Genomic DNA, 14,149 nt, shown 5'->3' on the forward strand with positions numbered 1-14,149 from the left:
GAGTAATTAATTAAACCAGTTCTTTATAGATACTTCTACGGTTAACAGTGGAAATACAGAGACTAATAGTGGAAATATGGATATAATGTGGAGGCGCTACTGGAAGAGTCGAGTGGGTTTCCACGGTAAGTAATTGGCAAAAAGAGAACATACAACAGCGAGGATTCCCCGGTCGTCACCGACCCGAGTACTAATTCGCCGCTTCTCAGCTTGACTAAGGGAGAGCGGACGGGATCCCGTATTTTCTAAGAGCTATGGTCGTATGTACCAGACGCAGCATCAACACAGCTTCTAAGCGCGGGCGACAATGAAGAGACGCTCTCTTCATGGGTGGACCCCGTATCTACTGCTACCGTTACATGTCCTGCTTTCGTTCCATCGGGATACTGTTGGTAGTAGCCTCAACATGGTTTGAATCTCCTCTCTCCGCGCCTATATCGATTTTCCCGTCTTGGGAAAGACCGTCACCACCACCCATCGCACAGTCCATCTCCTCCAGATGCCAACCACCAGTCTACACGTAATGTTAGGATTTGCTGACTCCGGACTAGAATACCTGAAAATCGATACATACCTCCGGGAGGTTAAAGAATAGATGTATAGTGTGTACCACAGCTAGACACACAAAGATCAGGTAATATTTCCAGCCGATGGTTGCTGTGGCAGTAGGCAAGAGGTTTAGCCAGAGGATATCTGCTAGAAAAAGGCCACTGATAGCCACAGCCGATGCTTGGTTCCTAATATGGGTCGGAAATATCTCGGTTGCCACGGTAAACTGGTTGAGATCAATGAATGAGTTATAACTGTTGGTGAGTTAGATTAGCACTGCAATACCAGAACTCAAAGACATCTTACCAAACCACAAATAAGTAGATCATGACTGTGGCACCGACAGCCCAACTCTTTGTTGGATTATTGTTGTATTTTGCAATCATTCCAGTCAAGGTCGCAAAAACACACGTTATCAACACATATCCAGTGACTATGTCCATATTAGCTTTGCTGACGAAATTGACTTGAAGAGAACCCACTCATAGACTTCCTCCGACCCAGACGGTCCGCCATCAAGCCACCGATGCAAGATATAATGAAACCCACGGTATTATAAACAGCTGAAAGTAGCAGGGAGGTGGTAGGCCCTAGCCCGAGTGAGCCGTAGAGCAAGACATTGTAGTTGTTGATGACGAGAGGGCCAATGTTCTGGCCCCCAGCCATGACGAGCCATGCAAGCACGAGTCTCTGACGGTTAGCCTTCTTCGTGAACAATCTCCACCTCCCATCAACTCTGACAACTTCTTTCTCCGCCTGCCATCGCTGCACAATCATCTCCAACTCTTGGTGTGCAAAGGTGTTGTTGGGATCGTTGGGATCATGATGTAGTCGGACTAGGATGTCGAGTGCTTTCTGATGATCGTCGTGCTGAACCAAGAATCTTGGGCTTTCCGGAACTACAGAAAATCAGAACCTCGAATAAAGTTTTTGTTCGCACGATGTATGGTACCGTAGAATGATCCTGCAAGGAGGCAAAGAGCCCAGATTATGACAACTGCGAAGGGGAACCGCCACGCAAACTCAGAATCAGGAGTGAAATAGCATCCAAATCTTGAAAGAGACAATCGTTAGCAAATAGAACACGACGAATGTGGTGCACTTACCCTATCCATCCTGCAATACAATACCCGACGTTGATGAAGATACCGTGTGCACCGGTTATCAAACCCCGAGAATGAGGGGGGGCTACTTCAGTGAAATATGTTGGCATCGCGGCCATCGTGTGGCCTGCTGCTAAACCAGCTACAGCTCGTGAGACCAAGAACTGTTCATGCTTATTAGCCAAGTGAAAGGGTACTCCAGGGGTTGTTGTACGAACCATCGCTGGTGACTGTGATGCACATTGGAGTACACCACCAATAATTCCAGTTATGGCAGCGATACGAAAACCATTGACTCTTCCAAAGCGGTTTCCCGCCCAGCCCGCCAAAAAGCAACCAAAGAAGCCAGTGCCGAAAAACACCCCATTTGACGCCCCAATGATGTCGTTGGTGTGGCTATACCCGGGGACCGTAGGATCTTGTTCAAGGCCGAGCGAGGAATAGAAGGTCGGCTGACCCAAAGTGAATGCGAAGACGGCAAGAGAGTACCCGGTGAATAGAGACCCGAAGGCTGCAAAACACACCACCTGTATTCATCAGCATCAGTGTAGGAGAGGATCGTCTCGGATGTTTGTATTTACCGTGACATTGTACCAACTATAGGTTTCCATGGCAGAAGCGCTTTTTATTTATACTTGTGCAGTGAAGACAATCTGCAAATGGAGAGGGTTGTGGTATATGTCGTGGCTTTATCTAAGTTATACGGATATAGGACTATCAACTCCCACTAATGAATCGGTGTTGGCCGAAGTGGATTCCGGCAACCGTCGTAATTGGGTATGGGTACGTCGGAAGGAAACTATTAATTTTAAACTGTAGAACCACGCGAAATCTGGTCTCGCCTCGAAGTTCTATGAAAATGAGGAAGTTTAGAGCAGCTCCAAACTGGTACACTGCTACCCTGTAGCTATTGCTTTGATTAATGCCTTATCGGCGAACGTTATTACCCCGGATCTGCAGTTTATCATGCTACGGAAAGCTATGGATGGTAGTGTTGTAGTTAAGGATGCCCAAACTTAGCCTCGGCTATGGAGCCGAAGGCACAAATAGCAGCTTTCACAAGCGGCTCCCACCGACCAGATCCCGATACAACGGTACTGGACACCCGGGATAACAAAAGCCGGGTTCGTCTTGGATCAATTTGGCTTGCATACGTGTGGGGTCCGCTTCGGCGAAAGCCGACCCTTCCTCCTCCCTACTTGCGTTTGTTCACAGTGCACTCTTATGCTCGCAATAGCAATCAGACGTAAGAAGTATACATTTAAGGACCAGTGTCAGGTAGCTAAGGGAGTGTTTGAGCTAAGCCAGAGATCAAAACTTCTGATGGAAGGAGATCTAAAAGAGAGCTGTCAAATCCACCTGATGCGAAGCCGCCTCGTGTGATTTCCGTGTCAAAACAATCCCAGAAATCAGGGCCATTTCCAGCTACAAAGGAATCATCTTGGGTAAGATTAGATCCAGAATTTAGTTCTGGTAACGGGTTTGAAGCCGACGCCTCTTGAGAAGGACCTTCCGTTGAGTCCCAATACGTAGACGGAAACATGATACTGAGTAGTCCTCCCCCGCAAATCTGCTTCAGTGATTCGAGCATGCGCCCTACAATTGGGAAGTGTGGCTGCACCGATTCCATGCTCTTTACCAGTTGGCGAAGCCAGGTAGTCTGGCGCTTCATTTCGTTAACGTTGTCCGCTTTGTTGAGGTGCTCAATCATCGCAGTTGCTGCCACCACTGCGTTGTCGAGCATGATGGAGGGTATCTTTTCCATCCCAAAAGCCTCGCGGTAAGTGACAACTAGACGTGCGACCCGGAGTGCATATTGATAAATAATGACGTCTGAATCATCGGATGACGTCCGCATGGCACTGTCACCTGCGATCTGAGAGTGCCTTCGCTTCCTCGTCTTCGGCGGCTTCGCCAGCGCTCGTCTCAAGAGTATTTGCACTTTGCAGTACTGGGTGTGTAAGCCGTATCCCGCCAGATCCATGTTCGTCAGACGGTTTTCGTTGTACGTCAACTCTGGCGGAAGGCTTTCATACCATTCCTCAACCTGTCCAAACAGCTTGCGCAGCGAAGCAGTTCTATCGGAATTGTCGATTGAGTGTTCGTTCAGCACTTGGGATATCTCGGCCATGGGCACGCAAAGCCTTACCCAGGCGTTAAGCCACGGGGAATCTGATTTTCGGCCTGCCTTGCAGCGTGAAGCCGCAATACTCATGACTGATCTCGGGATGGAGCTGGGTCTACCAAGATATAGAGTCCACACCCCTTCGTACACCACGCAAGCTGACAGCAGCGCATATGCAACATCGCTTCCTTTGGTGGGCTCCTGTGCACCCATGTTACTTGCAAGCTCATGAAGACCAAGATCGGACAACATTCGACAAGCCACCCCTATACCAGTCAGCTATCATTAATAAAGAGTCTTCGCAGAATGGCTCACCACAAAACATCCAGCCCGGGCGCAGATTACCCTGTGTGACTTCGTATTCACTCAGGACCAGAAACCCTTGCAGGTTCGCGGGTGTCGGCTCAGACATAGCTTTCAATGCTTCATCCTTCGCCCACTCACAGTACTTGGAGCCCAATGCGCGTACTGACTTCGAGGTACTCAATCGCGTCCCACATGCCAACATGGCATTTTCCAAAAACTTGGAGTACCATCGAGATTGATTACCAGTGGCTTGGTGGGTCATGAACTGTTCCTTGCCCACAATGTCAACCCAGAGTGATTGATATTTGAAGAAGGACTGTAGGAGGTGTTCGCGCAAGTGGGGTGAAGATGGGTCAAGGTCAATATCGACTCCATCAGATTCTTCGAAGGAGCTGAGACGGGACTCGTCACCGGGAGAGACAACATGAGGGTGGGATGTTGCGCCGAAGAAACTTGGCGACTCATCACGAGTCTTTTCGGGAGAGGTTCCATTAATCAAGGTCGACGCAGGCAGAGTTTGATGGGAACTGTAGGAGACCCTTGTCACCACTGGATGCGTGGAGTCGTCGCCCTGAGGAGGCGCCGTATTAGGAGGTGCGGCACTTGAAACCGTCAGTAATGCTACACGCGCCGAGTCCGACCGAGAGGTCATCCGGGCAATTCCTCGTTCGCAGTAACGTACCTTGGACCGAATGATGGCACAGATGTGTCGGTGAGAGGAACAGTAGCATCCTCGGTGGGTCTACAAGTCGATGGGTCACCAGTCCTTTGATTGAGAGCTTCCAGCGTTTCTATGCGCTGTTGGAGCTTGTCGACAAATTTCCGGCTGACAGATCTGTCTCTCGTGCTTAGCCGCTGCTAATATCCTCTTGTTGGTCAATAAATTACCTTCTTCCGTCTGATAAAGGGTCCAGCAAGCACTCCTGTCCAGCTCGTTGACATGGACCACACCCTTCGTCTGATGGAACAGACTGGGCATCGCACTGGAGAGAAACGTTCAATATCCGGGCACGCAAAGCGGAGCAGCGGGAATCTTGCCTTGACCTTGCGGAGTCGACAACTCTGGCAGGCAATTGCGGCGCGCCTGAAGGTACTTGTCGTCGACGAGGTTCTCGGCCGATCCACCATTGGTAACGCTATCAAAGGAGCTCAAGATAAGTTCAATCTCAAATCGATTCTGCAGAATAGCACGATAATCCGGGGTTGAATGCGGAGCTCGATCCAAGCATGCTGCATTTGCGGGGTACGAAGAGCACGAAGAGCCTAGCGGCTTGTCGGCCGAGGGCCGAGTCTATATTGGAGATATCGGCCATTGCCGTAGTTGGGACCAGGGCAGAGCAGGGCTAATATGGTCGTCTAACTTGGTTCGTCCCAAGATCAGCGCAATTTTGCGCTGGGATCTCACTGACAATACTGACAGTGGAGTGTCCAATTCAAAACGCCGAGGTGAACCCATCGTGTATGTTATATATGTGCAGGCGGATGAGAGAGCTGATCCACATCAGATGCTTGTCTATCCACAGCCGTAAGACAGTGGGGACGGTGGGACAATGAGATAGGCTGCATTGCCGTGATTCCAAGACTGCCTTGGCAGCCAGAGAGGAGCATACATCACTGGCAGACACATCTGTTAAACGGTCGAAGATATTCCCGTTCCGGCTAGATTGGTTGGGTAGGTTCTCTTCCGTCGGTGAAAGCCGATGACATCTTTGCCGCTTGCGCCAATCTTCAAGTCCAGGAATATTCTGGCATCAGTGCCGTGAAATTTGCTTCACACTACACTGTTATTAGCTCTATAGTATCAGTCATGTCCTATCGAAGCATATTTCAGATATCAGATATCTGTTTGTTGGGACGCGTCTCGGGAGGTCGATGGGTGCTGCTGCTTGGTTCTCGTCAGGGTGGATTGTCGTGTTCCTGAACGGGATTTTATGCCATGCTTGATTTAGCCACCCAATCTTCTCATATAGCGCCAATTTTACGTAAGCTATGACTTCATGGATCGGAATACATTCAGTCCGCGGGTGGTGCGTAATTTCGGAAATACTAGGACTACGACGTAAATTCAACCGCGCCGAATCTCCTTGTCCCGGCTATCCCGGTCGGCATCTACCGAGCTGGGAATCCACGGACCAGACCGACGACTGCAATTTGGGACAATGACGCACAGCGTTGGGACCGATTGGTCCGCCCGTAGTTGGATATATTATCATACATGGTGCAAAGACCAAACCACCTGATCATGATACCTTCTAACTCTATCAAGTCATTCTAAAGCCTGATTAGTATTTCGCCTTCCTGCATAACCAATGTCGTCCCACAAGACTACCGATTATGATACCATCGTTGTCGGCGCAGGCTTCGGTGGTATTCGGTCGCTCTGGGAACTTAGTCAGCTAGGCCTAACCGCAAAGTGCTTCGAGGCTGGATCAGATGTGGGCGGCGCATGGTATTGGAATCGCTATCCTGGAGCCCGAACAGATAGTGAAGCATGGGTGTACAGTATGAACTTTGCGCCCGAGTTGAGGGACGAATGGGATTATCGTGAGCGGTACCCTTCTCAGGAAGAGGTTCAGCGGTATTTAGGCCGCGTTGTTGGTCAGTTCTTCACTCCCCAAATAATCAATTTCCCTTCGTACTGTGGAAACTTGGTCTTCAGTTATTAACATTTCAAAACATAGATCGATTCGATCTGCGCAAGAATATTGAGTTCAACACGCGTATCGGGGCCGCGCATTACAATGATGCTGAGAGCACCTGGACGATTACCACCGCAAACGGAATTTCCGCGACTTGCCGCTACTTCCTCCCTGCGACCGGGCCTTTGTCGGTTACAAAAGATCCGCCTTTTGCAGGGCTCAAGTCATACACTGGCGAGTGGTATCAAGCATCCAATTGGCCCAAGCACAAAGTCGATTTCCACGGGAAGCGCATCGCAATTGTTGGCACCGGCGCTACAGGAGTCCAGATCATTCCCAAGGTTGCCCCTGTTGCCAAGGAGTTGACAGTGTTTCAACGTACTCCGAACTACGTGCTTCCGGGGCGAAACTATGTCATCGACGAGCATCAGGCTGCGGAAATCAAGCACAACTATGATGCCACATGGAATCATGCAAGCTCGCACCCCTTCGGTCTGGCTATGACTCCCTCGGGGAAAACAGTCAAGGATGCGACAGACCCGGAAATCATCAAACAGGTCTTGGACTCTGGCTGGGAATCCGGTGGATTCCATTATCAGTTCGAGACTTTGGATGACCTTTTCACAAGCCAAGAATCCAATGACATTGCCTCGGAATATCTTCGCCAAAAGATTCAAGCCATCGTCAAGGACCCCAAAACGGCAGAACTACTCTCCCCAAAATATCCCTTCCTATCCAAGCGTCCGCCTTGTGGACACTTCTACTACGAGGCATTCAATCGGCCCAACGTCAAGCTGGTTGACATCAAACGTGACGATATTGATCTCTACGAGAAAGGAATCCGCACCAGCTCCGGGGGCGAATACGAGTTCGACATGATCATTTTCGCTCTGGGATTCGATGCCGCCACTGGCGCGCTTAGTGAGATGGATGTCAAAGGTATCCACGACAAATCACTGGCGAACTTTTGGGCAAGCAGGCTTGAAACTTTCGCCGGGGTCCTTGTGCCTGGATTTCCAAACATGTTCTTGGTCTGTGGCCCTCACGTGCCTTTTGGAAACATGCCAGTTGTCGTCGACATAGAAGTGAACTGGATCGGCAAAACCATTGGGTATATGGAGAAGAACAAAGTCGCCAATATCAACGTCACTGAGAAAGCCGTGGTTGCATGGTCTTCTCACCTGCATGAAGCATTCAACGCCACTCTTTTTGCGGAATCTGCCACGGCATCTGGCGCTTGGTTCGTTGGCGCAAATATACCAGGAAAGGCCCTCGATATCTTGTTCTATTTTGGGGGTGTGCCGACTTGGACTGCTTGGCTCGACAATGAGAGTAAGGCGGGGTGGGAAAACATGGAATTTCATCCTCCCGTCGTCTCCGACACGGAGACTGAAGCTACTTCGGATCAACACCGTAGCCAGATAGCAGTTGGTATTACAACAGTAGCATGATTGGGCTAGACTAAAGGTAGATCAATATATACTTAGCTTTTTTACCCTCACCCAACATCACCAGAGAGATCAAAGATGTACTGTACTTCCAAATAGTGTAAGGCACACACGTAGCACCACAACCAGTACCGAGAGACAGAGTATTTCTGCAATAAAGTAATCAACATGCACCACTTCAACAACAAAACCGCGAGTTTCAAGCATAAATCGACTGGTTCAGTTACTTTACGCACTAGCTTCTACCATGCTGACCGCTTTGCACTACATCCCACCCCTGCCTCCAGTGACCTTCTGATGGTTATTGCCTGATTATATAGATTCCATTGACTCGCACTTACCATGATTGTCTACAAGTTCATCTGTTAGAATGCTTCTCAAATGCTTGCTACAAATAATGGGTTGACTTACCTGTCCACTCACATATGAGAAGAGTGGAGAGACTACGGCCAAGATCGCCCTCCCGGCGTCTGTGGGAGATCCAACCCGTCGAAGAGGGATGTCTCCGACCCTATCGGTATAGATGTGAGAGTTGATCGACAATATTTGGGAACCGAGCAAACTTACCATTTCTCTTCCTCATCGTAGCCGCCATGAAACCCGACAGCATGTTTCGTGCCATCTGGTCTTACGACATACTCACCAACAGGAGCCTGTGTAAGTCTAGTTTTGATGGCTCCGAAAGCGACAGCTGTGGATTAAATGATTAGTCTGGGCGGCGCTCAACGGCCTTGGACATTATACATACTATTAACTCTCACTCCATACTCGGGTCCCCATTCTTGGGCCAGTGTTTTGGTAAGCCCTACTAATCCTGCTTTAGCCAAAGCATAGCTAGCTTGTCCCGCGTTACCATAAATTCCAGATGTAGATGAGATATTGACGATTGATCTCGGTTCACCGTCTTTGAGCATAAAGTATGGTGCCGCTGCCCGTATGAGCTTGAATGGTGCCGTGTTATGTAGGGCAATAATGGTATCTTCGTCTGTTAGAGTAAAATATGAAGCTGGTAGGTTGATAGAAAGGCTCACCCCATTGTTCGTCCCGGATTTTCTCAATAGGGTCGTCCCATGCATAACCTGCATTATTGATGATGATGTTAATTTTGCCACCACTAAACTCGACCGTCTTTTGGACCAGGTTGCTGATGGCTTCATTGTTCGTAATATCTCCCGCAACAGCAATCGCAGTGCCCCCATCTGAATTGATGGCTTGAGCGGTCTTATCGGCCTTCCCTGGTCTCTGTATCAGCATCATCGTCACGTCATTCTATTTATGAACCAATACCGGCATCGATGTCTGCGATGACAACCTTGCACCCCTCGCGTGCCAGAATTGTGGCCGTCTCAGCACCTATACCTTGAGCTGCGCCTGTAATTATAGCAGTTTGGCCTGATGCGAGCTGTCAGTCAGGCCATGGAGTAGTGGTACATGGACATTACCCGCCAGCATCCCTTGGGGGAAGTTGAGTCGTGGAATAGCACTCATGGTTGTGCCTGTTAGAGCCTGGAGAAAGGGCGAAGTCTTCGACGATTTGCGGAATTGCCGGAATTCACAAATCAGGATAATATTTTGCTGCCATCAAATTCTAAAGATTGAAACAGGCCCAAGGTAGACATCACACTTAGTATGAAGGTAGCTATACTTTTATCGGCGAACGCCGAGAAGGCGGGGGCCAAATGACCAGGTCCGGATTATCTCCGACTCGTCTACAGCCGTACTCCGATCACTGACTGCGGAGACTCCATCGTCAGTCAGCTCCCTTCGCTAAGACTCTTAATTCGTCGGCTACCTTGAGTTACCGAGCTCGTGATTGAGAGCAAAATGTGATTCGATGTCAGTAGAAGTTGAGGCCGGTGAATGGCGGTTCCGACCGGTGATTCTTTGCACTCAAGGGACAAATACGACGCTTCGGCAAGGGCCGAATATCCGGTCCTCGGCTACTTATCCCGCCAAAGACGAGGAGTGGCATTTCGTGCAAGTCACGTCATCTCAACTTAGCCACTCAGCTATGTCGGGATAGTGTAGTCTTGGCTGTATTCAACGTCAATCGGAGTGAGCATGATTCGCCGGCTTCACCAAGACTTTAAATTATCACGTTTCACCTTGATGTTATTAGTCTCATGGCACATTTGTATCATATTATCCCTTTCAATAATTTCACAGCTCGCACATTATCAGTCACAAGATGAATTCAGCAAAGCCTTTCGCTAATGGGGACAACGGAGCAAGAGAGCTCGATGTTTTGATCATCGGTGCTGGCTTCGGCGGATGTTATGCTCTCTACAAGCTTCGCCAACTGGGGCTTAATGTTCATGTTTTCGACGCGGCCTCTTATCTTGGAGGAGTCTGGCATTGGAATACCTATCCTGGAGCTCGCGTCGACTCGGAGATGCCATACTACCAATTCTCAATGCCTGAAGTGTGGCGGAAATGGAACTGGTCTGAGAGATTCCCAAGCGGGGAGGAATTGAAGGCCTACTTCAAGCATGTTGATGAGACTTTGGATCTGTCCAAAGATATCACATACATACTCTGCCAATGTAATCGACGGTAGATACGACGAGTTCTCGGGGAAGTGGACCGTGACAACAGAAAATGGGCAGAAAGCGGTATGCAAATACCTCGTTTGCGCGACTGGCAGCTCATTCAAGCCACACTATCCCGACTTCAAAAACTTGGACAAATTCCAGGGTCAACTCATTCACTCGACTCGCTGGCCCACTGCGGCAAATACGAAGAACAAACGTGTCGCCATCGTCGGGTCCGGTGCAACAGCGATCCAGTGCACCCAGGAGATTGCAAAAGAGGCACGCCATTTGACAGTGTATATCCGTACTGCTAGCATCTCGCTGCCTATGTTCCAGCGTTCCTTGAGTGAATCTGAGCAACGGGTGAACAAGTCGACCTATCGAAGAATGTTTGCGTATTGCCGGAAGACAAAGTCTGGTCTTGGGTACGATATTCAACCAGGCTCCGTGTTCGACTTGAGCGACCAAGAACGAGAGGAGCTTTGGGAAGAGCTGTGGAACCGCGGCGGATTCAACTTCAACCAAGCCAACTATCGAGACTTCTTGGTTGATCCGAAAGCCAGCAACTTGATGTATGAGTTCTGGGCAAAGAAGACACGACCAAGGCTCAAGAACGCTGCCAAGTCCGCATTTCTCGTGCCCGAGAAGGCGCCTTTTGCGTTCGGCACGAAGCGGAGTAGTCTGGAACAAGACTATTACGAGTGTCTTGATCAAGATAATGTTGACATTGTGGACCTCAAAGTCAATGCTATTCAAGAGATCACAGAAAAGGGCATCATTTGTCAAGATGGGGTGGAGCGCGAATTCGATACCATCGTTATGGCTACAGGCTTCGACGCCATGACTGGAAGCTTGACCAATATGAATATACATGGTAGAGACGGTTTGACCTTCCAGGAACGATGGAAAGATGGTGTCTTCACTCATCTCGGCCTCTGCAGCAGTGGTTGCCCTAACATGTTTATGATATATGGACCTCAAGGCAAGTCTCCTTTGATCTAAAGACACACCTGCTAACAGTCAGGCCAGCGCCGACGGCGTTTACCAACGGACCGGTATTCATTGAAGCCCAAGTCGACATAATCGTCGATTTGCTCAAGAAACTCCAGAGTCAAGGTATCAAGTCGATCGAAGCACAGCGAACTTACGAGGAAAAGTGGAAGCAAGCGATCCAAGAAGCAAATGACAAAACCTTGATGCCGTTGACAGATTCTTGGTATATGGGAGCGAATATCCCAGGAAAGAAGCGAGAACAGTTGGTCTACTTAGGAGGCATTGAGAAGTATGAAGATGAATGTCGGAGAGCTTTGGCAACCTTGGAGGGATTTACGGTGGTCTATGGTCCCGATAGAGAGTCTGATGGCATATAGAAAACGCCAACAGGGTCTTTCATCGGTACAATAATGCTCTTTGCCACCTTGAATGCAACTTTTGCATTCGTCATAGTAAAGCTTTGCTTTTATCTTGTCTACGCCTAATCTGCTGTGTATTTTGACGCCGTGCTTAGCAAACATCACCTCTCGGATTTGGTAGACGAAGGATGGTCAACCCTGCAATTTGCGGCATTTCGCCCGAAACCCGGCTCCGTGTGGTTATGCTGACCATCTGCATAAGCTCAGCCACACCATCTTGTCTCGACCTCATTCGCTCTAGTAGAGCTCTCCCAGAGCTACTACTGCTACTTATAAGATACATACCGTCTATTTAGTTTGCAATCTCATTCATCGAGTCTGCTATCCGTAAGACAACAGTTTAGCTCGGCAAACCACTTGTGAACAGTTTAGAATCGAAACCAGTCGTGTATCGCTCTGTGGTATCAATTATCGCCCCCAACAAACTAAAACTATAAGCTAGGGTGTATTAACAAAGTAACTCTTAAATACCTCGTCCACAATCCGTCCACTCATCTCGCGGAGAATCTTACAAGTCATCGGAAAAATAAAGGGTATCATAAGACTGTTCGCCTCAAGGTGTGTCTCCCCGTACAGCTCCCACTCTTCTCCCAAAGCGGTCATTGTGCCTGGGCTATCGTCCAAACTGGCCACCGTGCCAGGGCTACCGTCCAAGTTGGTGGAGACGGTGGCCTCGCTCAGTGGACGAACGGTCCACTGGGTCCACGTTATAATACCGCCCGGGGCGTTAACTCGACACAGGGCGCCATTAGGTACACACTGGAAGACGATGGGCCACTTTGTTTCTCGGCGAAGGCCAGGGGCAAGTTGGATAACCTCACGGACCTCAAAGGCGCGAACAGTGTTGTCCCAAGGCCCAAAGTAGGGATCGTTTTCAATAAGGCTGGGGTTAGACGGCGATTCCTCAAAGCTGACCATGCCAGGGTTATGGCGTATGATGGGAGTAAAGGTCTGCAGAAAGGCCACGACGACCTCAGATGGTAAATTGCCGGGGATGGGGCTCGTAATGTCTGCGCGGTATCGTGACCGCATTGCTGGTTGATGTATAACTAGGAGTGTCAATTGAAGATTCCTCTTCCTGCAAAGACATGGCTCGCATGCAGAACCGGCTGTATCTACCTCTGAGGGGTGGCGGGTTGCTAGCTTAGTATATGCGCCTTGTTTGGCAGTGAGGGATTAATCTGGTCGACGTCTCTGGAGTCCCTGAGACAGAGGAGACGGCCTAAGTCATAGTACAGACACAGGAGACGGCGAATCCAACCACTTGCTGCTGTGGTAGAAGCCGGGGCTGCAGGCGTGGCTTGATTGCTATACGAAAGGTGCAGCTGGTCTCACGAGAGCGGAGTTGGAGATTGTGGCGGAGGTCGCATGATCTGTCACGTGATACGATTATGCACGGCTTTAAACAAGGTTCAACAGGGGTAAAAATCCCTTGAAACAAATTAAAATTAACTTGTGCGGCCATAAATAGATATTTAGAGGTACCAATTCTGATTCAATCAGTGAGAATACGGTATCTCTTTACGGAGTAATATCTAGGCAAATGGCTTTATAATCTCCTTCAGCTCATTCTCTGTCATGCGCGTTATCCCTGCGAGATGATTCTGAGTCCCATCAATCTGACCTCCACATCCAGGTGTAAACATAATCTTGAACACCATCGGGTCGACGACCGAAATAGAAAATTGGCCTGCAAACATCTTTTGCTCGGCAGTCTCAGCATTCTTGTCCATGTCCACGTACTCGACCTGCCAGTCGCCAGGCAGCACTTCCCCAGCCGATGCGAGGATCTGGAGCTGCGTGGGTCGGTAGGATTCTATCAGCATCACCTTGTTCTCGGTATCTTCCGGGTGGCTAAAAGCACCCACGAATGCTTTCGCGTAGTCATTCGTCTTGGTTATGGGAAATGGTATGTTTCCGCCAAGGAGTTTACAGTGTTTCAACGTACTCCGAACTACGTGTTTCCAGGGCGAAACTATGGGGCTTCCTCGGCCGCGAAACTGCGCCGGGCTTCTAGACCCCGCGCCCATTGTTTG

The 14,149-nt window shown here is 49.3% G+C and overlaps 7 protein-coding genes across 7 annotated transcripts; 2 read left to right on the plus strand and 5 right to left on the minus strand.

The window, feature by feature from the left end:
• Positions 1–355: 355 nt before the first annotated feature.
• Positions 356–2,263, minus strand: BGZ61DRAFT_494984 (general substrate transporter; the record flags this gene model as incomplete). Its single annotated transcript, XM_046250819.1, has 8 exons — positions 356–514; positions 575–803; positions 856–982; positions 1,032–1,448; positions 1,502–1,602; positions 1,656–1,816; positions 1,871–2,179; positions 2,234–2,263. The coding sequence occupies 8 exons, from the start codon at positions 2,261–2,263 to the stop codon at positions 356–358; spliced, it is 1,533 nt and encodes a 510-aa protein (XP_046102632.1).
• Positions 2,264–2,934: 671 nt separating this feature from the next.
• On the minus strand, positions 2,935–5,211 carry BGZ61DRAFT_547837 (uncharacterized protein; the record flags this gene model as incomplete). Its single annotated transcript, XM_046255376.1, has 5 exons — positions 2,935–4,043; positions 4,093–4,685; positions 4,766–4,918; positions 4,972–5,066; positions 5,122–5,211. 5 exons carry the CDS (start codon positions 5,209–5,211, stop codon positions 2,935–2,937), a joined length of 2,040 nt encoding a protein of 679 aa, XP_046102633.1.
• A 1,181-nt stretch (positions 5,212–6,392) lies between these two features.
• On the plus strand, positions 6,393–8,173 carry BGZ61DRAFT_494986 (cyclohexanone monooxygenase; the record flags this gene model as incomplete). The annotated part of the gene is made up of 2 exons (XM_046250820.1): positions 6,393–6,681; positions 6,765–8,173. 2 exons carry the CDS (start codon positions 6,393–6,395, stop codon positions 8,171–8,173), a joined length of 1,698 nt encoding a protein of 565 aa, XP_046102634.1.
• A 208-nt stretch (positions 8,174–8,381) lies between these two features.
• BGZ61DRAFT_454246 (uncharacterized protein) lies at positions 8,382–9,771 on the minus strand. Its single transcript, XM_046246185.1, has 8 exons — positions 9,613–9,771; positions 9,458–9,562; positions 9,202–9,405; positions 8,919–9,149; positions 8,738–8,861; positions 8,582–8,681; positions 8,512–8,520; positions 8,382–8,461 (listed from the first exon to the last, which is right to left on the minus strand). The coding sequence occupies exons 1-8, from the start codon at positions 9,656–9,658 to the stop codon at positions 8,435–8,437; spliced, it is 846 nt and encodes a 281-aa protein (XP_046102635.1). The 5' UTR covers positions 9,659–9,771; the 3' UTR covers positions 8,382–8,434.
• Positions 9,772–10,358: 587 nt separating this feature from the next.
• On the plus strand, positions 10,359–12,071 carry BGZ61DRAFT_533808 (cyclopentanone monooxygenase; the record flags this gene model as incomplete). Its single annotated transcript, XM_046254060.1, has 3 exons — positions 10,359–10,681; positions 10,728–11,647; positions 11,731–12,071. The coding sequence occupies 3 exons, from the start codon at positions 10,359–10,361 to the stop codon at positions 12,069–12,071; spliced, it is 1,584 nt and encodes a 527-aa protein (XP_046102636.1).
• Positions 12,072–12,083: 12 nt separating this feature from the next.
• Positions 12,084–13,458, minus strand: BGZ61DRAFT_454249 (uncharacterized protein). Its single transcript, XM_046246186.1, has 2 exons — positions 13,233–13,458; positions 12,084–13,162 (listed from the first exon to the last, which is right to left on the minus strand). Exon 2 carries the CDS (start codon positions 13,143–13,145, stop codon positions 12,552–12,554), a length of 594 nt encoding a protein of 197 aa, XP_046102637.1. The 5' UTR covers positions 13,146–13,162; positions 13,233–13,458; the 3' UTR covers positions 12,084–12,551.
• A 190-nt stretch (positions 13,459–13,648) lies between these two features.
• BGZ61DRAFT_479367 (uncharacterized protein) lies at positions 13,649–14,143 on the minus strand (the record flags this gene model as incomplete). The annotated part of the gene is made up of 1 exon (XM_046249099.1): positions 13,649–14,143. One exon carries the CDS (start codon positions 14,141–14,143, stop codon positions 13,649–13,651), a length of 495 nt encoding a protein of 164 aa, XP_046102638.1.
• Between the last annotated feature and the right edge of the window lie 6 nt (positions 14,144–14,149).

The sequence above is a fragment of the Ilyonectria robusta genome, assembly GCF_021365365.1.
Source record: "Ilyonectria robusta strain PMI_751 chromosome Unknown BGZ61scaffold_13, whole genome shotgun sequence".
NCBI lineage: Eukaryota > Fungi > Ascomycota > Sordariomycetes > Hypocreales > Nectriaceae > Ilyonectria > Ilyonectria robusta.

Excerpts from the sequence above, each read along its gene's own strand:
- BGZ61DRAFT_454246 (XM_046246185.1), bottom strand. The coding sequence starts at position 9,658 with ATGAGTGCTATTCCACGACTCAACTTCCCCCAAGGGATGCTGGCGG. Across the intron at positions 9,406-9,457 it reads CATCGCAGACATCGATGCCG|GGAAGGCCGATAAGACCGCT; the intron begins GTATTGGTTCAT and ends TACAGAGACCAG. Across the intron at positions 8,862-8,918 it reads GTATGGAGTGAGAGTTAATA|CTGTCGCTTTCGGAGCCATC; the intron begins GTATGTATAATG and ends TTTAATCCACAG.
- BGZ61DRAFT_454249 (XM_046246186.1), bottom strand. The coding sequence starts at position 13,145 with ATGCGGTCACGATACCGCGCAGACATTACGAGCCCCATCCCCGGCAAT.